Source organism: Bubalus bubalis, chromosome 9, assembly GCF_019923935.1.
Source record: "Bubalus bubalis isolate 160015118507 breed Murrah chromosome 9, NDDB_SH_1, whole genome shotgun sequence".
NCBI lineage: Eukaryota > Metazoa > Chordata > Mammalia > Artiodactyla > Bovidae > Bubalus > Bubalus bubalis.
The window spans coordinates 59,678,911-59,704,172 of NC_059165.1; the positions used below are offsets into that span (position 1 = coordinate 59,678,911).

The window sequence follows — 25,262 nt, forward strand, 5'->3', positions numbered from 1 at the left end:
TCAGCTAGTCGGGTACAAATGTGGAGTAGATGGCTGGTTGGATTAGCTTGGGTTGTTAGTATTTTGCCAGGGGAGTGCAACAGAGGGAGAGAGGGGGCAAAAGGGAGTTCAGAAGGGGAATAAATATAAATGATTGACTGTGGAAGCTGAGCTGGGTGGGAGGGGAGAAAGTCCTGGAAGCAGAGTGGATAATGAAAAATTTGTTGAGTGATGAGGTTGAAGAAGTGCTGGAGGGAGAGTTATCAGATCAAAATGACCTGGAAAAATATGAAGTGGTGGTGGTGAAACTGAAATTCTGGAGGAGGTACAGTTACTGGTGTCAGTATCTCTGGGATATGACTATGGCGTGGGTGACTTAGGTGGGGTAAAGTAAAAATTGTGAGAGGGGAGAGAAGGTCATAGTATTAAATGGATCATCTCTACTCTTGTTAAAGTCACCTTGAGCGGTGCAGGTGTGGTGGAGAGGGAGACGGTGAGCCATCGATGAATGAGGGGCCGCACCCAGACTACTGGTAGATTGCGGCAGCAAGGAGGGGAGAAGAGGGTGGCACACTGTGATGCCACAGACTTCAAGGACCAGGGATTTTGGAGGAAAAAAGAAAATGGTTTGGCAGTAGGCTTGATGAATGAATGGAAGGCTGGATGGATGGAGATTTATGCTTTTATTAGGCAGCTTTCATTGAAAGTTAAAATCTCTGCTTGCTGGATTCAGTTCTACCTTGTTAAGGCTCCCTCTTTTTATAAAGAAGAGAAGTTGGCAAACCTTGCTGGCTAGATCTGGCTTGCTTCTTGTTTTTGTGTTTTTAGAACACAGCTAGCCCATCTGTTTACATATTAAAAAATTTTTATTTTTGGCTGTGCTGGTGGATCTTTGTTGCTGTGCTCAGACTTTGTTTAGTTGTGATGAGTGGCAGCTACTCTCTAGTTGCGGTGCATGGGCTTCTCATTGTGGTGGCTTCTCTCATTGCGGGGCACCGGCTCTATAGAGTGTATGGGCTTCTGTAGTTGTGGCGCACAGGCTTGGTTGCCCATCAGCATGTGGGATCTTCCCGGCCCAGGGATTCTTAACCACTGGGCCACTGGGAAGTCCTGCTTACACATTTTTTATGTTGCGTTTGCACTACAGTGGCAGAGTTGAGTAGATGTGACAGAGGCAGTTCCACAAAGCCTAAAATATTTACTCTCTAGCCCTTCATGCATTGAAGAAGGAAATGGCATCCCACTCCAGTGTTCTTGCCTGGAGAATCCCAGGGATGGGGGAGCCTGGTGGGCTGCCGTCTATGGGGTCACACAGAGTTGGACACGACTGAAGTGACTTAGCAGCAGCAGCAGCAGCCCTTTATTGAAGGAGTTTGCTGGAGTCCATTTTTGAAGGAGGTTCTCAAACTTCAGTGTGCATCAGAATCACCTGGAGGGCTTGTGAAAACAGATTGCCAGGCTCCATCTCTAGAGGTGCTGATTCAGTAAGTCTGGGTTGGGACCTAAGAACGTGGATTTCTAATAAGTTCCCAGGTGTTGATGGTGCTGCTGGTCAGGGGACCACACTTCAAGAGCCGTTGTTTTAGATATTTAAGTTAGTGATTGGATTCCTTCTCTGCTTAATATTCTTTGAGCCAAGTTCCCTACCTCCATTAGCTATATATCTCTTTAACATGATCATTGTCTTATCTTACCCCCTTTAAGCTTGGTGCCTGTGAACATAATGATTCTTTGGCTAAAGCCTGATCTTTGCCACATGCATTGGAACAGGTGCCCGACCTTGCTCTTCACTTAACCTGTGAGCTTGTTTTCTTTGTTTCTCTTGTTTCTCACATTGTCTAATGTACGGGTCTTTCTCTGAGACTTAAATGAAACTGATGTGGTAGGGAGAGTAATAGTAGGTAGAGATCACACACTTTAGGTAGATTAAAATGCTAATAAACGTTATTATTTGGAGGAAATAAGACCCCTTTCCTCCCCCTGCCTCTACCCTGGTATATCTCTGCTCTAAGGAACTTGAGTTTGCTCTGCCTTGGGTAGATTGAACCATGTGATCATAGGTGGGATATGGGAGTCTGGCCTCATATGGTAGCTGTGTTAGAATCTCTTTAGATGTTCTCTTTAAAAGAACATCTGGGAGAAAAAAAAAGGTCATTGCTCAACTAATCCAAGCCTTTTGTCCCTGTCTTTCAGTAGAGGAACTTCTGAAAGGTGTCTTGAAAGCAGTTTCTAAAAGATATGGAGACAGTAACCGCTTCTTAGGCTTCTTTTTATTCTCGTGCTCCATGCCTAAAATTGCTCTCTCGTTCTTTGAGCTCATCTCCCGGCCATATGTAGCTCAGCAGTTACCTTGCAGCCTCATTGTTTCCTAATGGTGAAGTGGATAAACGCAGATGAGTTCACAGGTGAACGTGTGTCCTTGGATCACTTGTCTCTTATCTCCAGGTCCTGGTCAGGTTTGGCCTGCCCTTTCTGCCTCTGGTGCTCCTCACCCATGCAGACTCTCGTCACACTTGCACTTTCAGACCTCTGCCCATCCCTGTCTCATTTCCCTTTCTGACTTCTCTCATTGTGCCCTTGCATGGCCTTTGTTTTTCTCTTCTTCCTCTTGTTTCCCTGCCCTCTTCACATTTTACCCCATCTGCCAAAACATGCCTTCTCAGCCTCAGATGCTGGCCTCTTGCTAAATTTCCCCATTATGGGCAACCGGCCCCCTCTGACCATTTTATGGTTCCACGAACTGAGAGAACAGGAGAATCATTGAATCTCTTGAGTTTTTAATTTGGTATTGTCTAAATCCTCATTTAATAAGTTGGAAAATAAAAAGGGAGAGAGGAAAAAACTTATATACCCCAAGGTAGGACAGACAGGAAAAGCATTACTTTCGAGAAAGAAAGGAAAACAATGTTCCTAAGAAAAGTCTATAGAGATAGTGTCACAAGATGCATTACCTCAGGAGTCTATTTGAGAGATTGTGTCATGTCAGAAAAGTTCTAGAGGACTTGAGCCTCTTTCCTCTGTGAGAGGATGAGAATGAACTCCAGGCCCTCAGTCTGACTCCGGAAAGAAGGACTTCACGCTGATGAGCAAGAAGGCCAACAATGTCATTTCCCTGGCCATGCTGAGCCCCACAGGAAAGCTCAGAATTTTGCGTCAGGACAAGGCCCACAAGAATGTTGCTGCGCGCAGAGCCCTGTGGTTTGATGCCACTAGAGAATTTCCTACGGAAAGGGTTCTGAGGGAGTGCTCAGTAAGGCCGAAAGGTGCTGCAGTGAGGCAAGCAAATGCCTTCCCAGGACTCGGGATGGAAGGTGGGGGTTGAAAATGCCTCCTAGAGTTTCCACAGCAGTCATTATGCCCTTGTTGCGCACAGCAGCCCTGACAGACATCACGTGGCGCCCTTTCTCAAGGATTTCTGACTCTAGGATGCGGGAAATGGGGATGGTTTGTATTATGGTTTCACAAGTTAACCAGTTAAAGCATAAGGGCTTTGACCCGTATGTAGGGCCTGTTCACGGGAGCGAGGTTTTGATATCCATGTCAGTATCAGTGAGGTCTGAGTTTTAAACCTGTGTATTTCTTGAGGCAGAGGTTAGAGGGCAATGCCAGAAACTGAGAACCACCTTGAAAGAGAATGATCATTTTCTGCCTTTGCTTCCTCTGGTGGGTATTCCTTATTCATTCAGATTGGGAGGGAAACAAAAACGGAGTGTGCATACAAGGAAATCAGAAAGGCCTCGTTTCCCATGATAAATGTATTATTCAGCTACTGAGTTCCTGTTATGAACCAGCCATTCTTCTAGACACTGGGACTCTATCATGAGCAGAGTCTTGCCATCAAGGACCATTTCTTCTCATAGGGAAGACAGACAAACATATACTCGCCTTCAGGTGGACAGGTCCTAAGGAGGAAAATCACAGAGTGAGGAGAATAGAGTATGGAGCTACACACGTGGTCACGAAGGCCTTTCCGTAGGTGACATTTGAGAAAGACCTGAAGGAACAAGTAATGCGGATATCTGGGGAAGAAGGGCCCTACAGAGAGAACCAAAGGCAAAGGACAGGCAGGGGCATGGCTGGTGGATCTGTGGGACAGCTTGGAGGCCAGGGGGCTGGAGCCGAAGTGAGAGAGGGAGACGTGGGAGGGGAGGCCAGAGAGTCAGCTTAGAGCAGGACTGTACGTGGCTCTTTGAAAGGCTTTTGCCTCTTGAGAGAGACAGGAAGCCGTTGGAAGGTTTTAAATGTTGAAAGATGACTCTGGGCACTGTGAAGAAACTGAAAGGGGTGGTCAAGGATAGAAGAAAGGAGACCACTTAGGAAGCTCTTGATTAAGGTCAGAGTCTGGAGATTTTGAGATAGCGCTAGCAGGATTTGTTGTTTGATTGGATGTCAGGTGTGAAAGAAAGAAAATTCAAGGATGACATTGAAGTTTTTGCCTTGAGTTGCGAAAATGGAGTTATTTACAGGAATGAGGAAGAGCCAGGTCCACACGGTTTCTGGTTTGACTAATGGTTTTAAACTGGAAATTCAAGGAAGAGAAGGTTTAACTTAATCATTGGTTCCTTAATTTTATCCATTCTCTCTGATAGTCTCATTTGTATTTGGGTCAATTCTACAACAATTATTTCTGAGATAAATACAGCCCCAGCATTCTCACTTTCAGGGCTCCTTAACTAAGCCTCTGTGATGCGGTGTGGTGAAATGTATGGTCCACAAGAGCCTTGGGGTACACTCTGTCTCTGGGAGCGCCCTTCACTTCAGGTGCTGTGTTGGTATCCTAGGGCCGCATAACAAGTTACCAGAAACTGGGTGGTTTAAAACAACAGAAATTGATTTTTTTTTTTTTTTTTTTTTTGCAATTCTGGAAGGTGAAAGTCCAGAATCAAGGTGTTGCAGGCTGTGCTCCATGTGAAGGGTTTGGGGAAGACTCCTTCCTGCTGTCTGGCTGATGGTGGTTGTGGGCCACCCTCGGCCTTCCTCCTCTTGGAGGTGCACCTCCCACTCTCTGCATGGCGTCTCCCCCGTGTGTCCCTTAGTCTTTGTGTGGCCTTCTTACAAGGACAGGAGTCATTGGATATAGATCCTGCCCTAACCTAGCGTGCCCGCATCTTAACCTGGTTACATCTGCAAAGACCCTGTTTCCGAATAAGGTCACATTGACACATACCAGGGGTCAGGACTGCCTCATGTCTCTTCACGAGACACAATTCAACCCATTTCATGTGCTTTGGGACAGGTTTGACTGTGAGGGTCTGCTGGGTTTACGTGTTTGAGGATGAGACAACTGAAATACAGTTGGAAGGCAGGACTATGCTAGAGATGCCCCATCTGTTGGGATGAAAAAAATTCTTTACTGTCCAGTAAGTCTGTTTAAACTGAAGATTTAAAGATAGACAAGTTCATTTTACATTATTTTGAAACTTGAAGACTTTAGGATATGCAGTAGTAAAAATAATGAAAAAGTAATGAAATTGGAAGTGGAAGATGGAAGGAAGAGATGTGACAGAATAAAGAATTTTAAAGTTGAGAGTTACAACCTGGATTCGATTGGCCAGAGGCTGGGGCTGTAGGGAGAAAGGCTCTTGCTGGTGTTCAGTTTGATGGTTTTGTTCATTGGGGCAGCAAGTGGGTGGACATGAAATGCAGCAGATGTGGGTCCTGAGCTCTGGCTGAACTGCAGGGCTAGAACCCCACTTGCTCGCCTCTCCTCTTCCTTGGATTCCTTACCGGGCTGGGACCCAAAAGGTGCCCGGATGGTGCGTGGCACTCACTCTCTAGCTACCATGCAACAGCTGGTACATGTACATTCTTCAGTGGTGTGTCAGGAGTTACTAAGTATTTGCCTTTTTTACTCACAAGTAAATCTAACAATTGTTTATCAGAGGAAGTTTAAGTTCCCACTCTGATATCACAGTGATAGATAGGACTGTACCAGGTTTAGCGGTGCACAAAATTTTCTTGGCAGTAACACACTTGTGGCCATAGAATCACCATGGTCACTAGGAGTTTTTGTGGAGATCTTGTTCTTTTGTAAGGAATTGAGTGCAAGTTGAAGGGATGGGAGATGGGTAAAGAGACAGGGCTCTTCCTGGCCTTCAAGAAATTTAAAGTTCAGAGACAAACAGGAACCAGAAGTTCACATAAGAACTGTGATAAAGATTTGTGGGATTAGCAGATGCAGAGCGTTACACAGGATGGATGAATGGTGGGCCCTGCTGTGTAGAGCCGGGAAGTGTGCTCCATGTCCTGTGAGGGGCACGGTGGAGGGATATGAAAGAGAACATGAATGTGTGTACTGAGGTATTCTGCCATGCAGTGGAAATTGGCACAGCGCTGTGAATCAACTAACTTAAAATTGTGGCTGCCTCAGCACATGGCACCTAAAGGAAACTGTACTTTCCAGTGTATCATTTAATAAATGTCTGGACAGAGAGTGGGAGAAGTTGGAGGCAGGGGTATGGAGAAGGGGTGCCAGAGAGGTTTCATGGTGAAGGCCCTGGGCAGTAGAAGCCCTCATTTCCATTTTTCTGCTTCAGAGGTTGGGGATCAGGTCTTTGCAAGGCCTGAAACCAGGCTGCTTACCTGCCCTCTGCCGCCGCCCTCCCCTGGCTTCCCTGGGTTATCTGGGAACCTCAGCAGTCAAAACCCTCAGTTGCTGGGGTGAGGGAGGGGCAGTGGCTGCCTCTGGGCTAGGGCTCTGCACCTCTGACTCTAGTGTGGCTCCATCCCATGCGCCCTGGCAGGGGGTTATTTTGAGCACTCCCCAAAAGGGAGACTTGCTGTCATGTCTGTTCAGTGGGCGGAGCCACAGTGTGCCCTCAGGGCAGGGGCCAGTGGTGAAGCCAGGCTTCTGGGGTGGCCACGGGGCAAATAACGCACAGACATCATTTCCTTTGACTAATCTTTCGTAATCCTGGTCCAGATGTGGCTCCTGAAAGTGAAGTTCTTTGTCTAAGTCAAGATTTTTAATTTAGGACCCAGATGGGGTAGGAGGTACACTTCCAGAAGGTCTGTTTTACTCAGTGTGTCATTGTCCTGGATTCCTGGTAGGCCAGTGGTTTCATTAGAAAAACAGATTTCATCCTGACTCATCTGCCTCGGTGAGCCGTGTGATACAGCTTCTCAGTCCGTGAGGCAGCCGGTCTCCCGTCGCGCTGGACAGAGCGGAGGGCACGCTGTCCGCTCTGCAGCAGCGACAGCTACAGGCGCCTGGCCTGGGCTTTGGAAAACCTTGAGAGACAGTCTGTTATGGGGCCAGAGCTTTGTCCTGGAATTTCCTGGCCTTTGTCTGTCTGGTGTAACTTCATGTACCACGACGCCTGTTTTTAGAGTCTGCTTCCTTCTTGGGGAAGAGTGCTGTTGCTTTCTACAGAGCACTTCTGCTTCCGGAACTGAGCGACACCCTCCCCGGTGCCCAGGCGTCGGGGTTGGGGAACGCTCTGGAGCAGGTGTGTACACCTGGCTGTCAATAGACAGTAGGCTCCTGGAAGTCACTAGTCACAGAGAAGCCATAACCCTTGGGCATAAAAGCAGCATCTGTCAGCTTGGCACATTCACCCTGATCCTAACCCTTGTTTCCTTCTCATATTGCAGCAGAAAAAATCCTATCTGGAGCGGAGTGTGAAGGAAGCTGAGGACAATATCCGGGAGATGCTGATGGCGCGAAGGGCACAGTAGGCAGCCTCTCAGGAACCTCTTCCTTCTGACCCCTGCCATTCCTGGCGAGGGGCCTGTGTAGGGAAACTGCTCTGCCTGAGGGACATTTTATCTGGATGGTCTAGTAACCTTATGTTTTATGCATGGCCTGGAGCCCCTTTCAGATCTCATCCTTGTATGTTTTATCCTGGCTCTGCCTGCCACCCTTCTCCCCTGTGGTTGAATCATGAACTCCAGGGAAGGGAAGAGGGGAGCCAGGACAGACAGGGGAGTTCTTCCGGGGCCTACTGCTGGTCACGCCAGTCAGACCAATAAAAGACATCTGTCCCACTCTGCTAAGTCTGCTTTTCTTGAGCTGATGGATGAGAACAGAGGACCAGAGAGGCAAAGTGTGTCTCCACCTCACTTCTCCATGTTGCCTCTCTAGGGCTGTGGCCCTGCTCCTTATGCATTGAAGTCTTGCCCTTTTTTCTGTTTCTGTTCCTCTAGGTAAACCCCTCAACTTCTGAGCCTCCATGTATCAGTAGTATGCAGATGAGGAAAAAGGGAGAGCAGGCTCAGTGGCAGTCTGCCTAGAGTCCTCATGTCTGAGTCTCTGCAACCCCCATGGACTGCAGCACGCCAGGCACCTCTGTTCTCCACTGTCTCCTGGAGTTTGCTCAAATTCAGGTCCACTGAGTTGGTTAAACAATAGTCGTTATTAAAAATTACATTTGTAAATTTACTATTATATTAAAAGTAAGGTTAATAATTATTAAGAACTTATCCTTTCTGAATTACTTTACTGAATTTGACCATTATCTGTGTTTTTGAGGTTGACAGTCTGTTGTGTCTGGATGGTGGAAATACAACCTAGCAGTGTGAGCCTGCCCTTCTCTTCCCAACTCCATGTTCAAGATACCACGTTGGTAGCTTCAAATCAGCCATGGGGGTACCTACCGTTTACTCCACAGAAATCAGGTGATGATACAAAATCATGGCTTTTTGCTTTTAGAGAGAGAGATGGTAGTTACATATTTTTGTTTTTAAAGCAAGAGAGCTAATAGTTAAATATTTGTCAGCAACTGTAGAAGAAAAGTGGGCAGGCGCAGTTAGGCAGGGAGAGCTGTCAGCTGTGCCTCAGGATGGGCCTCTGAAGGAAAATGAGACTTGCTGCTATGGCGGCCCAGCGCCACCCTGTGGCCAAAGCTGAGATGGATGGCCTGACCGGCTAGTTTGTATTTAATATTGTGACAGCTATCTCTCCTTGTGTGGCAACGGAGGGGGTAGGTTCTGGGAGGGCATAGCAGGAACAGACAGACTCAGGTCTGTCCGGCCCTGGGGGCAGCCATGGTTACCAGGACACCCTGCTCTAGGCTCAGGTAAAAAGCCAGCGTGGCTCCTTGGTGAGGCCGTCTCTCAGTGGGCCTGGGGAGAGAATGCTCGCTTGGCGAGGGCCCCATGACCCAACTGAAGGACACTTGGCTTTGGACCCTGCCTTCCTAGGAGCTGCCAGGATGAACAGGTAAATCAGCTTCCTTGTATACTGGTCAGTGGCTGAGAAATCCAGGGCTTAGATTCTATCTGAAATAACTGAGACAGTTGAGGCTTAGACAAATTTATTGAAACATACAGGATGTGAGCAGAGAAATCATTCAGTGGTAAATTACATCAAACCTGAATATAATTCTAAAATTATAAATATATATTTTATAACTAAGGCATTGGCCAAAAAAATAAAGAGAAAAGTCATTTAGGACATTTGTGAAAGGCCAATAAGAATGGATTTGAACATTAAAAAGATCAAGTCACTGAATTAAACAGCAGCAACCCGTGCTAATCTAGAATCCCACTGAGTTGAAGGTAGAAATGTCTGTGCAGAGCTAGTCGTTGATTTCAGCAATCAATCAGAAGAGGCGGGGCAGGCACACCCGTGTGCGGTGGTGGCAGAGCTGGCAGGACAGGAGAGCTGGGCTGGTCAGGTGAGCATGTCCCAGAGACAGCAGCAACAGAGGGCCGTCCAGCAGGCTGTGAGGCAGGTAGATGTGCCCAGGTCATCCCTTCTTTGGTCTTCTACCACGTACACTGCAGGGGGAAGGGCACAGAGGGTGAGAATGAACTAATAGTAACTTAACAATAAACCCCAGGCCCTACAAAGCCAGCACCACCCAGACCAAGGGAGAGCTCCATACAGCAGCCAGAGCCACGGAGGCAATCTCGGTGATGAATGCAGGAAGGGTAGCTTAGGACTGTCGCCCTTCCTGCTAAGGACAGTCATCCCCGCAGGAGGGCAAGCCCAGGGGAACCTCCACAGTGGCCTCACACCAGGCCAGCCTGAGTTAAGTAAGGAATGTCCGTTGTGCTCTGGCCAGAGCTGGCTAACCCTACTGGGTTTATAAACCAGGGAGCACCCTGTTCCAAATCTTACAGGGGAACTGGGGGGTGGGGGTAGGGTTTCCTCAGATATACCTAAGCCATCTCTCAAGAGCAAGAGGGTAACTATAATCTAAAGGGGCTTTAGGCTGTAAAAGATTAATTAAGAATCTTGGTTTTTTTCATACCTGACCAATGCAGAATGTGCTCCAGCCTCTAAACTTTTGCACAAAGCAATGGAAGGCAGGATGAAAACCTGGGCAAGTGGGAGGGTATGGCTGGAGCTTGGTACTCTTGTGTTTCCTCTGAATGGAGTAGGAACTTGGAGCCCTGTCAGGGCTAAGTGCTCTATTAGGAGAGATGAGTGCTAAACAATCCCCAGATCAAGAAGGACCCCCAGCCGCCCTTTACTCATCAACTGACTTGTGGCTGACATCAGCCTCACTTCCTGTTAGAATATCTGATGGTTGACTGTGGCCTGATCTGCAGACACTTTTAAGACAATCTCAAAACAGCTACCATCATCAAACTCAAGTTATAAAGCAGTAAGGATCTTAAATTTTTTTTTTGCAAGTTCACGAATACATGAATCTTCTAAGTTAAACCAATCCTTGGGCAATCATCTTTCAGTTCTGTTTTTGCTTATCTGTTTTTATACCTCCTCGCTTGGCAGCTCCTCTCTCTAGAGCCTGGTATATAGTAGCTAGAACACGCTGGGTAGTGTGAGCTTGTCCAAGTTCTGTTGTATCAGCAGCTGCCCTCCACAGAGATAGCCCTTTCCCTTCTCTCACGGCACAGGTCTAAATCTCATTTGGCCCCCACTCAGCAACACAGGAAAAGCTGTTCAGGGTCTGGGAGTCAAGACCCACCACCAGGGGAGCCTAGTCAACCTAGTCAAAAAGAAGACAGCCTGATAAGGCACATGACCTATGTGGAACTATGTGGTGGATGTTCCCATTTCACAGGTAAGGAACTCGAGGTTCAGAGAGGTCAAGTCTCTTGTTCAAGCACAGAAACAGCCAGAGCAGCAATGTGAGCCCAGGCCCCAGCTAAGATAGCAAAGGGACCAGGAGGAGCACAGGAGTGAATGGGCTCCAGGACAGTCTTCTCTCACCAGCCAGCGCACACCCAACTCGGGTCACCAGAGCAGGAAAGCCCCAGGCAGGGCGACCTGCCATTTCTGCCCTGATGACCGACCCAGGTTCCCAGCCTCCCCTGATCCTGCATGGGTAGCGCTGGACAGGGGTTGGCTGTGGCTTCCCTTGCCTAATCTCTGGTTGCATTCTCCTTGACAGGCTGAGGACAGAAAGGCTCCCTCCCCTGCAAACGCAGCCTATTGGACCCAGGCCAGAGACCTAGCCCAGCACTGGGCTCCTGTGTGCTGGGCCCTGCAGTCTCTCTCAAGCTGCCTTTACGAGGTGCTTACTAAGTGCCCCAACCCGTGCTTAAGGCCTTCACAGCCCCACAGGACACCTGTCTGCTCCAGGCTTCCCCACTCCCAGCCCTTCCTCCTGTCACCTTCCTCCTCTAGTCCACGTCTGTCCTAGCCAGGGCTTATTTCACATGACGTCCTCCACAGCCTGGTGCAGTGGAGAGACTCAGCTGATTACCCCCAGACAGTGGTTACAGAGGTTAGAAATAGTCAGTCTGGCTTAAAAAAAAAAAAAGAACTTCAAGCCTGAGGGCTGCGTCAGCCTTGATGGGGGTAGTTAGTGCTGTACCTACCTTAGAAACCCGGTCAGTTATTTCCTGGAGCACTGAGTCTTCCAAAGCCCTTATTATGTCTTTTTCCTTCGCATTAGCTGAGGACAGAACCTATCCCCCCAGACTAGAGAAGACGGGGGGCGGGGGTGTGGAGGAGTCTGTTTGGTAAAGTAGGTCTGGAGGTAGGAGTGAAGTGATTTCCTTGCTTTCTTTCCATCACCAAAACAGGGATGACGGGCACAGGAGAAAGCTCTGAGGAAGGCCTCACAGCACCCACTGTGGGGCCCGGAAACTGCGTATTTTATAACCGAATCTTCCTAGGTGCCCTGCCTACCTGCGCAGTCTGAGGTACTGCGCCTTCAGAGGGGCCTGCTGCACTGAGCAGTGGGGTCTGGTCTGCCCAGGGCCCCACCTCACCTCGAGGCTTCTGCTCCTCACATCCTCTACTCTGCCACCCCTCCCCATCCCTGCCCTGCAGTGGTGAACCCCCCTTCCCCCCCCGAGAGCTCCCACACTGCCCTAGCTCAGCAGTCAGGATGCAGCCGTGCTGCCCAAGTCCTGGGCCAGGACAGCCTCCCTGGGTACCTTAAGTCAGGGCACTGTATATACACCACAGCTTCGCTGGCCGTACTGGTTCCCCAGAAGGAGCTGGGGCGTAGAGGATTCTAACACAGGTGTTTCCACACCCAGGCCACATGAGCCTTACTGGCAACTGGCCTGTACTGGCAAGCTGAGCATGGGGGGGTGGGGGGTGGCAGGACCATGTTATGTAAGATGTTAAACTTTAAGGGAGGCTGGATCAAGGGTATACAGCAACTGTACTATTTCTGACTCATCTGTAAATCTACAATTATTCCAGAATTAAAAAAAATTTTTTTTTCTTTTAAAGGAAGGAACAATGGAGAGGGATCAAAAGTGCAGTGGGAGCAGTAAGTGCCCAGTGAGGGGCACCGGGTCTGGTGTGTGCAGGGGCTGCTCACACAGCGCTCCTACTGAGGGGTCCAATGCCCCCTTGTGGCCAGCCTGGGCACCAGCTCCTGCTAACGCAGGCAGGCCTTTACAGATGGGCCCACGCACATAGCAGCCAAAAGGCTTACCGTACCATTTGCTGTGTAGTATTTCAGGAGTCAAGGCCACCTTATTCAGCCTGTGCCCTGGTCCCAGGAAAGGGACTGAACAGACTCTCAATTTCCAGAAAACTGTGGTTGAGTTGGAGAGCAGGTCTCGAGGTTCCTTCACCAGCTTGTCTGCCTTGCCCCAACACGGCTCTTTGGTACCAACCTTCAGTGTCCTCAGCCCCATTCCAGGGGTGGGGCCAATACTCAGAGTTGCCACGTGAATGCGGTGCAAAAGACAGTGTGAGTAGTGGTGGTGTAGGGGTTGGGGGATGTAGAGGGAAGGGTGTGTGAGCATGTGTGTGACTTGGAGGCCCAGCCTCGGTCAGAAAGGCCCAGGGGCACTGAGCAGACTGTGGCAGAGGATCCTCATCCACTGTCTTGCCTCAGCTGGAAGCAGAGAAGACAAATGCAAGATGCTTGGAGGCACGCAGCCCCCTGGGCCCAGCTGCCTGCTCACCAAGCCCTGGGGTCTTCTCCAGGGCCACCAGCCACACCAACCAGCAGTCCCAAATTCTAGGACTACCATAGTGTACACCCAGGGAACAGGTATTCACATGGGCTACTCAGAACCCTGGTTCTGGGCATGCAGTGGGCAAGCAGGCTCCAGGCCACACAGGGACCCGGGCAGGAATGTGAGTGGAGACTCTTAGCCAAAGGCTCCAGTTCTCAGTCAGCCCCATCCTGGAATCTGAAACCTCGACTTGCTCAGCTCAGACATTTTAAATGATTAATCAAGGGCTTTGAAGTGGTAATTGAGCCTTAGCAGGCTCTGAGTTCTTGTGCCTGCATCTATCTGCAGTCCCAGCCCAGGAAGCTAGTAAGGAGAAGCAAATACAACAGACTGGGGCCTTCCAGACAGTTCTGACGTCTCAGGCCTTCTTGCTCCAGAAACGAAGGAAGGTGCACCTTGGCCTCTTGTGCAGGCTCAGACCAGTGGTGGGCACCCCATGCTGCTGCTTTACTGCTGAAACCACCACAGCCCAGCGCCGCCCCGGGAGTGCCCCCAGTGGAGGTGACAGCGCTGCCAGAGGCAGGAGGCCTGTGGTCAGTGCTCAGCTGTCTTCACCCCGTCTTCTAAACCAGCATCCAAAACAACATAAGGCCAGCCTTCCATGAGGTATCAGAGGATGCCGAACAGCCCTCCTCCTGCTCAGACCAAGAGGTAGGAAGAGGGAAAAATCTTAATGCATCTGAGGAATAAGTACAATCTCAAGACGGCCCCAGGACAGCTCCTGCGCCTTCCGAGCAGCCAGAGAGGACACACTGCTGGCTGAGGATGCACTCGAGCTTTCCTTGGGTGTGCACGTGCGGTGGGACCATTTTTTACTCAGCACAAGGGGGCTGCACCTGGGACGGAAGCTGTCCTAAAGGCAGTACCCCTCTGCCACCTGCTCTGAAGGCCACGAGCACCAGGTAAATACGCTGGGGGAGGGCTGCCGTAGGGGATGAAGGGCGGCCAGGAGCATAGAGGCAGTCAAGGGAGTGTGGTTTTCACTGGAGCCTGGAGGTTAAGAGCAGGAGAGGTGAGGCGCAGCTTCCTCTCTCCACGGCAGGAGGGGTGCGGGCTGGTGCACCAGCACAGCCTTGGTCCTCTCGCGCTGTGACAACGCCGGCCCTCCCGGGCCTCACGCCTGCCCTGCTCCTCCTGCCACTTCAGCCATGTCTGCCACGACTCTGTCCCTCTCCTTGCTTCAGTGTCCCAAGACACCTACTCTAAGGCACGGCAGGCTGGGAGCTGGCCCACCAGTTCATCTGTCCACTCACGTGCCTACTGCCTGCCGCCCCACTGAGCAGCCAGCCAGTCCAGCATCACTGTCAGACACTGAGTGCCAAGTTTTGCTGCGGATTGGTCTGGAAAGGGTGGGAGTCTGCTGACTGTGGGTCCCTGTCCCGAGATCTCCAGAAGTGCAGCCACCACCATCCTCTGAGGAGGAGCTGCTGGACAAAACCCAGCAGCCATCACGGCCAAGCCTTCTGGGGGTCTGGGCGACCCTAGCCTGCCTCAGCCAGAGCACCCAGAGGGCTCAGTCGCAGGCCAGCTTGTACTTTCGTCCTGTCCAACACAGTCAGTCCTATGAATAGCAGACCTGATGGTAAAATTTTTTCATGAACTACAAAAAGGTTAAGTACATGTGGACATCTCACACCAGTCTGGTAAGTAAGACTGGACTGCCACCACCTCCTGAGATCCTATCCTTGGGTTAGACCTGCTGGGGCCACTGGGACAGAGGTGGTTGTGGATACAGGGGCAGTTGAGCACATCCTGGATGCCAGAATTGCAAATGAAACTGCTTTGGAGATCATGTGGCAGTCATTTTTTGGTAAGAAAAGGATCCTGAGCTCAGAAGGCAGGTGGTAGTCAAGGCTGCATGGTGAGTTGATGGTAGGCCCTGGCCTGTCACCCAGCACTCCTGGCCCAGTGCTGTCTGCACATCAAGGTTACGCTCACTTAAGATGAGACGGCAGGCTGCCTGCAGGTGACCTGAAACCCAGATTGTGGAGAGGCGAAAGGCCTCTCCTCCACTGCCCCATTCTCCCTTGAAATCCAGGGTCTGTGTGCGAGCAAGATCTAGCCCTCACCCTCCCCACAGTGTGTCCCCAAAGAGAGCAGAATGGCCCTGGCGCAGCAGCAGCCAGCCGGGAGACGAGTGAGCTCCAGGGTCCCTCCTGGCAGCCGTTCGGCCCAGAACAAGGCACTTCTTGGGGGCGTGTGGGGGAGGTGTACTTGGACTGTCCCCCTGAAGAAATCGACTTCAGACTTCCCCTGAGCCCCCACCACTTGTTACTTTATTCTCTGAGGGCAACAGCCGTGTACATGGGCTCTCTGCAGGGCACTGCACAAGTGACAGCTTGCCCATGCCCCAGCCTCTGGCTGGCGAAGTGGGGAAGGGGCATAGTGCCTACGTTTCGTGACAAAAACATAAAATGTTTGGCCTGGGGCCTGGCACAGAGTGAAGCAGGAAGGACTCAATAAATGGGAACCACAGTGTGACAGTATCCTACAGAAAGATCACTGAAGTCTGTTTCCTTAAGATCACTGTAGTCTGTTTCCTTATTCTCAGTCTGTGTGCAGGGAGGGGCTCCTCCCACCAGTCCATATTCAGGTTGGGGTTCGTACTTGTAGCACTAAATCACGGGATGACAAAAGCAGAGGAACCAGCTGTCCACGTGAAGCACAGTTGCTCAGAAAAGGGAAGGAAGAGACAACCCAGGGAGAAGCAAGGGGCTGTGTGTGTGTATCGCAGGGGCTAGGAAGGCTGAATACAAACAGCTTTAGCTGTTGAGGCCCCTCAAGAGAATAGAGAAATATTCAGCAACATCCCATTTCTCGAGATAAAGGGAGTAAGGAGACCCTCATACGTATACGGGTGAGCGTCTGCCTGGATGTGATGCGTCTGTGGCTGTCCCTGAGACAATGCACACACTAAGGGCCGCAGGAGAACATAATACAAGAGAGAACAGTCAACAAAGCATGTACACATTCAAAAAGACTTCTGTCCACAGTCGTAAAATACTCAAGTGAAAGGACATCCTCCCAGATGGAGATGCTGCAGAAGGCAAGGAGGTTGCTAAGGAGCCTGAAAAGGGCATGTGACCGAGAACGCACGAGTGCTGTCCCTCTTCCTCCGATGGGACTCGACGCAGGGCTGGAAGCTGCCAGTCTGGGTGCACGCGGTGGAGATCCAGCCGTGCTCACTAGTCAGTAGGGCCAGGCTGTTTGTTCTACGAGTGTGGAGACAGGAACTCATTGCACTTACACAACACACAAAAAAGGCTTCCTTTCTTCCCTGTAGCGACAGAAGAGGTTAAGACCAGGGCCTACAGAACTGAGTTGAGAGGCCCTGGCTCTGTTCTGTAGCTGGGTGACTTTGGGTTAAGTCACTTGACATCTTGGAGCCCCTGCATCCTCCTCTATGGGAAGGAAAGATGGCAGGGGAAGCTGCTGCCTTAAGAGGACATGTGAAAATGTAATGTGGACAAAGGTGAATATCATTAAGATGGGTCAAAAAAAGAAGTATCAATTTACAGCCAGGTTTCACCATGGGGTGAGATCATATCATTGGTGCTCAGTCATGTCTGACTCTTTGTGACTCCGGGGACTGCGGCCCCCCAGGCTCCTCTGTCCATGGGATTTCACAGACAAGAACACTGGAGTGGGTTGCTATTTCCTTCTCCAGGAGAGCTTCATGACCCAGGGATCGAACCCACGTCTCCTGCATTGGCAGGTGGATTCCTTACCACTGAGCTTTCACACATTATCTTTCACAATTTGAAAAGCTAACTGTTTATGTCCACAGAGCTGAAGACCTGAGGTGCCAGGAGTTCCAGTGCAGCCTCTGCAACCACGTGTGCTGCCTGGCAGTGTGCACCAAGCTTCGTCTTGACAACTTGGCCACAGTGAGCACCTCGGGCCCACATCTACAGAAATGCCCCAGGCTGACGCAAGGGCTGAACAGCTTAGGGGACGGGTGCTCTATCCAAGCTTATAGAATGAAAAACCTAGATAAATCTTTTGTTTTTTATTTTTTCTAAAAATCTGAGAAGATAATCAAGAGCTACTGCTTCTGCTGATGAGAAAAGAAAATAGGTGATCAAAAGGGAAACTCAAATGATTGGCTAGGGTGATGGCAAAAGACTTCAGTGAGTGACCTTATATACCCTGAGACCAAGAGACAGAACAGCCGGTGTTCTAGAATCCTGAATTCAGCCAAGAGACTAGGGAGGGGACTGAAGAACAGTGATGGGGGGAATACGCAGGTTGAGAATGCACACAGCGACCCCTCAGCACCAGCTATTCTGCTCCAAGTCTGTGTGTGCCATTGCCTCAGGTGAGAGGAACCATGGTGTGACCTAGGGAAGGTCAAAGGGAAGAGTATGAGAAGTCCTGACATCATGGCTGATGTTACTACAGCAGACAGGAGGACGCAATTCATTATATTGTGATGCATCATGAATATATTTCTAATGTGGGTTTTTAAGAAATAAATACGAGTGAGGCTGCTATGCCAGGCAGAAGAAATTAAAGGAGAATCTAGAAAAAATTCAGATCATGCCCAGTACAGGACAGTTCTATGACCCTGTGGCTGCAGTTTAAAGACCCCAAGGCAGGGAGGTTCCTTTAATGACCAGCAGGTCTTGCTCACAACCTACTCAGGAAGGAGGCAGAGATCAAGGTTGCTAATGATGGTGGCTGACCTGCTTCAGAGCATGACTTGGCCCACAAGCCCCTCAACATACTGGTCATCTTTTCATGACTGTTCCTACTCAGTTCGATGTAGACACACCTCTACCGCAAAGCTTCAAAAGACACCAATACAATCAATCATAAGCTAGAATTACCACAACAGAGCAAATGAGGGAGCAGGCTGCCTGGCTTCATTAGAGGTTATGGCATATAAGAGGGAACAAGTGAAGTGAAAGGCGCTCAGTCGTGTTCAACTCTTCGCAACCCCATGGACTATAGAGTCCATGGAATTCTCCAGGCCAGAATACTGGAGCGGGTAGCCTTTCCCTTCTCCAGGGGATCTTCCTAACCCAGGGATTGAACCCAGGTCTCCTGCATTGCAGGCGGATTCTTTACCAGCTGAGCCACAAGGGAAGCCCAGGAGGGAACAAGTCGTGCCATTAAATACCCGCCAAGCCTCATAATCTATAGATTTAATGCAATTCTAATCATAATCCCAACCATTGTTTATAGATAAACTGATTCTAAAATATATGGAAAAAATTAAGAGAACTAGAATAACAAAAAATATGGAAAAAGAATAAAGTTGGAGGACTTAATGCTACCTTATTTTAAGGTTAATATAAAGCTACAGGAGTCACGACAGTCAGTTCAGGAGGAGGGACTGCCAGATGACAGGAGCAGCACAGGACAGCAGCAGCGCCACAGGAACACGCCAACTGTGACAAACGCGAGAGCGACTCCATGCAGAAAGGACAGTCTTTCCAAACGAATGACTGGCACACAAAACCCCAAGAACTTCAGCCATTTTAAGCCTCACATTTTATGTAAACAACCCCAAATGGCTCATAGATCTAAATGTAAAACTATAAAAATTTAGAAGAAGACAGATTCCTCATGACCCGGAGTTAGGCAAAGAGTTCTCCAATCTAACAACAAAAGCATGATAGTTTGGATTTAATCAAAATTTAAACTTGTGCACTATGGAAGACATGGTTGAGATGAAAAGACAAGCTACAGACTGGGAGAAAATACATGGAAATAACATCCAGTACAAACCTTGTATCTAGAATGTAGAAACACTCTCAAAACTCCACAGTGAGAAGTCAACAGACATGTCACCAAACAGGATTTGAGAAGAACAAATACATGACAACATCATTAGCCATTTAAAAAATGCAAATTAAAACCACACCTATCAGAGTGGCTAAAATTAAAATCACTGACAATAAGTGCTGACAAGGACACAGGGCAACTGGAACCCCCAGTCACTGCTGACAGGGATGCATAATGGTATAGCCACTCTGAAAAACAGCTTCTTAAAGTTAATACACAATCATTTAAGCCAGAAATCATACTTCTTAGAGAAATGAGAACTTATGTTCACACAAAAACCTGTACATAAATTTATAATCACCTAAAAGTGGCAACAACCCAAATGTCCTTCAATAGGTAAATGAATAGGTAAACAATAGGTAACTGTTATCTCCAGACAATGGAATACTACACCCAGATCTTCAGACTGATTAATTCTGCTTACAAGGCAGTATCTCGGAAGGACATTATAGGGCAGAGAAACCATTCAGCCCAAATCTCCCTTGGCCAAATGTGCTGGAAAATCCAGACCAACTAAGGTTCTCAGATGTATTCCTCAGGTCCCCGGGATTCTAGACAAGAGGCAGGTGACGGCCCCTCCTTGCCTCAACTGCAGTTCCACAGTATCTATTCCACATTGCAGTTACATGGGGAGTTTCTTACAGAACAGTTTATACTAGAAAAATCTATCAGACTGAAATGATGGTTATGAAGGATCTATACTTGCTGCTGTTCAGAAGGACCTCCCCAGCACAGCCGTAAATAAACAGTTTTTTAAAAATTAAGAGAAATCATGTTCCTGATAGGAAGACAGCACTCTAAATACGTCAGTTCTCCTCCATTTATTCTAAATCAAAGTCAGACATGGCAGCTTTCCATGACAGTGTGTCATTTTAGGATGACACACGCATCCTAAAGTCCTGATTAAATGAGTAAAAGGCCAAGAAAGTTCTAAAGAAGAAAAGGGTATGTGGGTACACATGTCCGGGGCGGGGGGGGGGGGGGGGGGGGGGGGGGGCGCAGCGAAGATGCTTATCACACCAGACTCCCCATTCTAGCCTATTTGTATGTGGGAATTTGGTGTATGACAAATCTTATTTTAAATCAATGGGGAAAGGGTGACCTAATCCATAAATGGTATTGGAACTATCAAAACAGAAAAAACCAGAACCCTATCCTACACCGTAATCAAAAACCAATTTAGGTGGACTAAAGACTGTTAAAAAGTTTTAGAAGAAATATAGACTTATCTTTGCATCGAAGATTAAAACACACAAAGCATGAGGGAAAGATTGATAAACATAACATTTAGAAACTTTCATACTAGAAAACACACTATAAAAATGTTAAGAAACAGGCAGAAGATATTTCCAAACCTATGAAAGTGACAAATATTAGTGTGTGGAATTTTTAAGTTTCCCTACTAATCAGTAAGAGAAGACAAACAAGTAGAAAAAATGGGCTAAGACTCAAACAAGTCACAAGATTGGTAAAGACAAGTCAAAAACATTTATGTTCAAGGTCACTAGTAAGCAGGGAAGGTAAAATAGCGAGATACCATTTCACACCCATTCCAGATGCTAAAATGTTGAAGTCTGCAGATGAGGTAATTTTTAATGAAAGAAAAACTGTCAACTGTGCAGCACTAGTTTTTTATTCCAGTAACAGAAGGTAGCGGGCCTGCAGGGAGCACTTGGGGCGCCGCTGCTCAGTCCAGGCTTTCCAGGAGGCAGCAGCAGCAGAGAGCGGCCCAGCACGCAGCCAGGGCCGCTTGACACCCGGTGTCTTCCGTCTTCCTCTCCCGCTCCACCACGTACGCTGGGGGGCAGGGGAGGGGCGGGGAGAGAGAGACCCAGTCAGAGGCGACTGTGAGCCGCGGCGGCCCGTGCTGCTCAAGCACCTAGCGCACGTGAGGAGCCGGATTCCAGTCTCCCTCCCTCTCCAGACTGTCAGCTCCGGGAAGGGGAGCCACGCCTATCTGCCCGCCCCGCCCCGGTGTCACTACCTGCACGTGTCAGGTAGCTTCCTGGATGTGGGAGTGAAGGTGGCATCTGCTTGAAAGTGAAAGTGAAGTCGCCCAGTCGTGTCCGACTCTGCGACCCCATGGACTGTAGCCTACCAGGCTCCTCTGTCCATGGGATTTTCCAGGCAAGAGTACTGGAGTGGATTGCCATTTCCTTCACCAGGGGATCTTCCCGACCCAGGGATCAAACCCAGGTCTCCCGCATTGTAGACAGACGCTTTACCGTCTGAGCCACCAGCGAAGTCAGCTGTCAGATCACTGTTGCCTGCCACCTCCCCTTCCCCAAGCTGACCACCAAACACGACCCAGTACCTGCCTGGACAAAGTTAAAGTTTGTGGTGAGGCCCGCCCTGCAGCCAGATACGGCAGGCACTGACTGAAAGCTTTACACATTGTCTCATTTAATCCTCACAACAGCTCTGTTACTATCATTTGTAACTCTCAAACAGTTTGCAGGAGTGTGAATTTATAGAAGCCCTTTGAAAGAGAATGTGTGTGTGTGTGGGGGGAGGGTGCTGCATAGAGTTTTGACCCACAAAATCTGTATCTAGGGTTTTTCTATAGAAACAATTGTTTCATTGTTCAAAAATGTGTGTACATTGTGATTGCGGCTGTATCAAAATAACCCCAAGCTACCAACAACCTTGATGTCCATCACCTGGAGACTGACTAGGTAAGCTAATACATCCCATAGAATAGAATACTAAATGGCCATTAAGAAGAAGGAGATGGTTCTTCCATCCTGCCAATAAATTAAGCAAAGGATAAAAGCAAGGTATACAGCAGTGTGCTTGTTATGTTTGTACAATGAAAAGGATACACATACACACAGACATACAGACAGATATCTGAAAGAATATAAGAAACAAAGGTCAGAATGTGGGGGGGGAGGGGCTTTTACTCTGCTTTTGCATTTTATGTTTTTCTCAAATCCAGGCTCGTCCAGTTCCAAAGTCCCACTCAAAGCTGCTGCTCCTCCATGCCACTGCTGGGGTCCTGTGGGCAGGAGGGAGGGCTGTCCAGGTTCAGCACAGCTTAGACCCCCCCTCGCCTCTGCCACTGTGCTAGCTCTGGGGCTTTCTCTGGGGGCAGCTGGCATCGACTGATCCGGGTTCCCTGGTGGCGCTGGCCTCAGTCCCGGATGTCTTCCCCAGTGTCACGATCACCTACAGACCACCCTCGGCCCAGCTCCCCTAACCTGTGGTCCCAGTGATGCTGCTCCCTCCACAGCTGGGCCTGGTGGCCCCTATGACCTGGAGTTTGACCCATCAGATTTGCCTTCAACGCAATTCTGATTTCCCTCAGGCCTTGCTGACTCAGCCCCAGGCACAAGCTAGGGTTTCTGCTGGGCCAACCTGGCAAGCAGCGGCTGGATCAGATCACCACTCCCCCCACAAGGAGCCTGGAGACCAGGGGGTCCTCACGCTGGTGCAATTCCTAAGGCTGGGCCCCATGAGCCAGAAAACCCGCCACCATACCAGGTCCCCAACAGCCCCGCTTCCAGGGTTCCTTTTGCACTCTTCCCTCTCCAGTGACAGGAGTTGCTGGCATTTCCCAAACCAACCCCAGCCTCTTCTCTTCCACTCCGGGTTTGGGCAGGAGGGAGTCAGGAGCCCACCTGAGCCTGGTCTGGCATAAAGGGCGCCGAGGAGCAGGTAAAGTCGGTCTAGCCTTGCAAACCCCGGGGAGCCCGTGATCTGCCAGGGACCGCCTTCAGGTCCCTCACCACCCCTCCTGGCTCCCCTCTCATACACTGCTTTGAGTGCCAACATCAAGATCTTTCTGCTCCCACCACTTCAGCAGAGCCCCCACACAGACCCAGCCCCCCAGCACAGACCTGCCCCCGCCCCCCGCCAGCACAGACCCGGCCCCCCAGCACAGACCCAGCCCCCCAGCACAGACCCCTGTCCCCCCAAAGCAGCCCCAGAGGTTCCAGTGTCTCTTCCTAGGAACCCGAGGTTGAACAGGAGTAGGAGTGGGGTAAGTAGGCAGTGAGTTCTCATCAGATTTCAGAGATGGGGAAGTTCAGAGAAGCAGGGCAGAAACTTCCCTATCAGATATGGCTGCCCCAGTCCAGGTCTCAATTCCCAGACACTCTGCTCCAATTTAGTGAGAGACCACAATTAGAATTTCAGAACAGAGATTTTTAATAAGATGTATCAAATTGGATTTAAATATAGGCTTATCTACTGGTTGGCCATGTAACAAACAGGTGACAACCTCTCTTAGCCTCAGCTTCCTGTGCTGTAAAATAAGAGTGACACCAGTAATCTATACCCGACAGGGTTGCAGGGAAAATAAGGAGATTAGACGTGCACAGTGCCCAGCACATTGTCACTATTCAATAAATGCTCATTGGTGTTATTACCATGTTAAAATGACTGACTCTCAGGGAGACCCCTCCCAGGACTGACTAAAGAGGTAGCCTACACACAGGTAGAGAGAAGGGGTTCGGGGGCTCACCCGGACTCAGAAATAAACCAGAGGCCAGGAGGCAGTTACAGGCTGTTCTGGGAGCCAAGGGCCTGCAAGGTCACCTAGTCCTTCACTGTGCAGAGGGTAACAGGTCCCGCCGGAGGGAGGGTGTGCCCAAAGCCCGGAGGAGGGGAGTGGCAGAACAGAGTCAGGCCCCCACCTCCGCGGCCCCCACAGCAGGACGGAAGACTGCTGGAGGAGAGCTGCCCGCAATTCTAGGCCCTGCTCTCACCCCAACTTAGGCGCGCGCGCACACACACACACACACACACACACTCACACTCTCTCTCTCTCTCTGTCATTCCCTGTCACTTTTCCTTCGGCCTCAACCAACCACAAGGCATCAGAGCCCAAGTTCAGGGTTAGGGAGGTGCGACTCTGGGAAGTTCAGAGCGAGTCCAGGACAGGGAGCCTGGGACAGAAGAGGGACCTGGTTAGCAGGGGAATAAACAGGACAACAGTACAAGGTGTAACCCAAGGACCAGAGACAGACCTGCGTCCTGACTGCCAGACCCGCGGCCAGCGACAACCCACCCCGCCTGCTGAGACCCGGGCACTGACCCAGCGGGAGAGTCCACAGTGGGTGGCACAGGACCTCCCAGACCACCTGCCAGTCATCCACCTTCCCATCCAGCCTGTGACACCTGAGCAGAGATGCCAGCCCCCCTCCCAGGTCTGGCTGTGCACCCCATGAACAGCTTACTCTCCTCCTCTCTCTGCCAGAGAACTGCTCGCCTGCCCCAGGGCAGAGAAGTGCCCCTGTGCTCCACGTCAGCGCCAGGAATAGTGGCCTGATCCACTTGCAGGCTCCTCCCAGGGTCAGGCCAGAGATAGTGCTCAAGGTTGGGTTACTATGTGAAAGGCTCTCCCCTTCGACTCAACACACAGATCTTTCAGACGCTCTGAGAAGCATCTTATCTGTTTGTTTGAAGGTAAACTCCTCCCTTCTTCCTCCAGCATCTAAAACCAGAGCCAAATAAGGCAACCCTCAGGAGACTAGAATGGCCGCCTGCAGGACAGCACCCTCACCTGGGGCTCCCTGCGTCTCCCAGAAGCCTTTCCGACCTGGTCCAGCCCAACCCAGATCTTTCTGACGCGGATCTGCTGCTATCACCTATCAGTACAATCATTCAGAAACCTTGGTCTGAGAAATACCAAGCAGAGACAGAGACAGGCCCGAGGGCAGTCCTCAGATGAAAAGGGGAGGCTGCTTGCGCAGTAGTCAGTCAGTGTCTAGAACGCAGCCTGGGGCTAAGAGCTCGGCCTTTCCCTTTGTGGGCCAGCAGTGCTTTCTGTTTACCTGAAGCGCTGGAACAGGTAAGAAAACAGGACTGCCTCAGAAATGGCTGGTTTATCCTCAGGGTTTCTGAGTGCCATAGCTATTAACAGACTATAAAGGACTATAAAGGTCCTCGAGTGCAGGGAGCAGGTCTTCTCCCAGTGCTCCCATGTCCACTTCCTAACTGGTCTGGCAAATACAGATGGGCACTGGCCAAAGAAGTCTCCTCTAGAGGTCGAGGGACCCACGACAGGACAGGTGAATCCGCTGAAGGCCTGTCATCCCTGGATGTGTCCACCTCACCAACACCGTGGGCCTCAGGCTGGTCTAAGCTGGTGCGGGGAAGACCACTTCCTGTGGCAACTCCAAATGCCAAGCTGTTTCAGAAAAGCATTT

The 25,262-nt window shown here is 49.9% G+C and overlaps 2 protein-coding genes across 17 annotated transcripts in view; one reads left to right on the plus strand and one right to left on the minus strand.

Moving 5' to 3' along the window:
- PFDN1 (prefoldin subunit 1) overlaps window positions 1–17,314 on the plus strand; it is an 81,823-nt gene extending 64,509 nt beyond the window's left edge. For 4 of the 16 annotated variants that reach the window (XM_006070794.3, XM_044947591.1, XM_044947590.1 and 1 more), the window contains one exon: window positions 7,573–7,968. In XM_006070794.3, coding sequence (XP_006070856.1) covers window positions 7,573–7,656 — 84 coding nt within the window. In that variant the 3' untranslated portion in view covers window positions 7,657–7,968. Of the gene's footprint in view, window positions 1–7,572; window positions 7,969–8,124; window positions 8,394–8,449; window positions 8,596–10,785 lie in introns of those variants that run through there. The other 12 variants (XM_044947586.1, XM_044947585.1, XR_006553367.1 and 9 more) reach the window with 11 other exon arrangements.
- A 3,408-nt stretch (window positions 17,315–20,722) lies between these two features.
- CYSTM1 (cysteine rich transmembrane module containing 1) overlaps window positions 20,723–25,262 on the minus strand; it is a 57,121-nt gene continuing 52,581 nt past the window's right edge. The window contains exon 3 of the mRNA XM_044947592.1: window positions 20,723–20,907. Within this exon, the coding sequence (XP_044803527.1) occupies window positions 20,798–20,907 (110 nt within the window). The 3' untranslated portion in view covers window positions 20,723–20,797. The remainder of the gene's footprint in view (window positions 20,908–25,262) is intronic.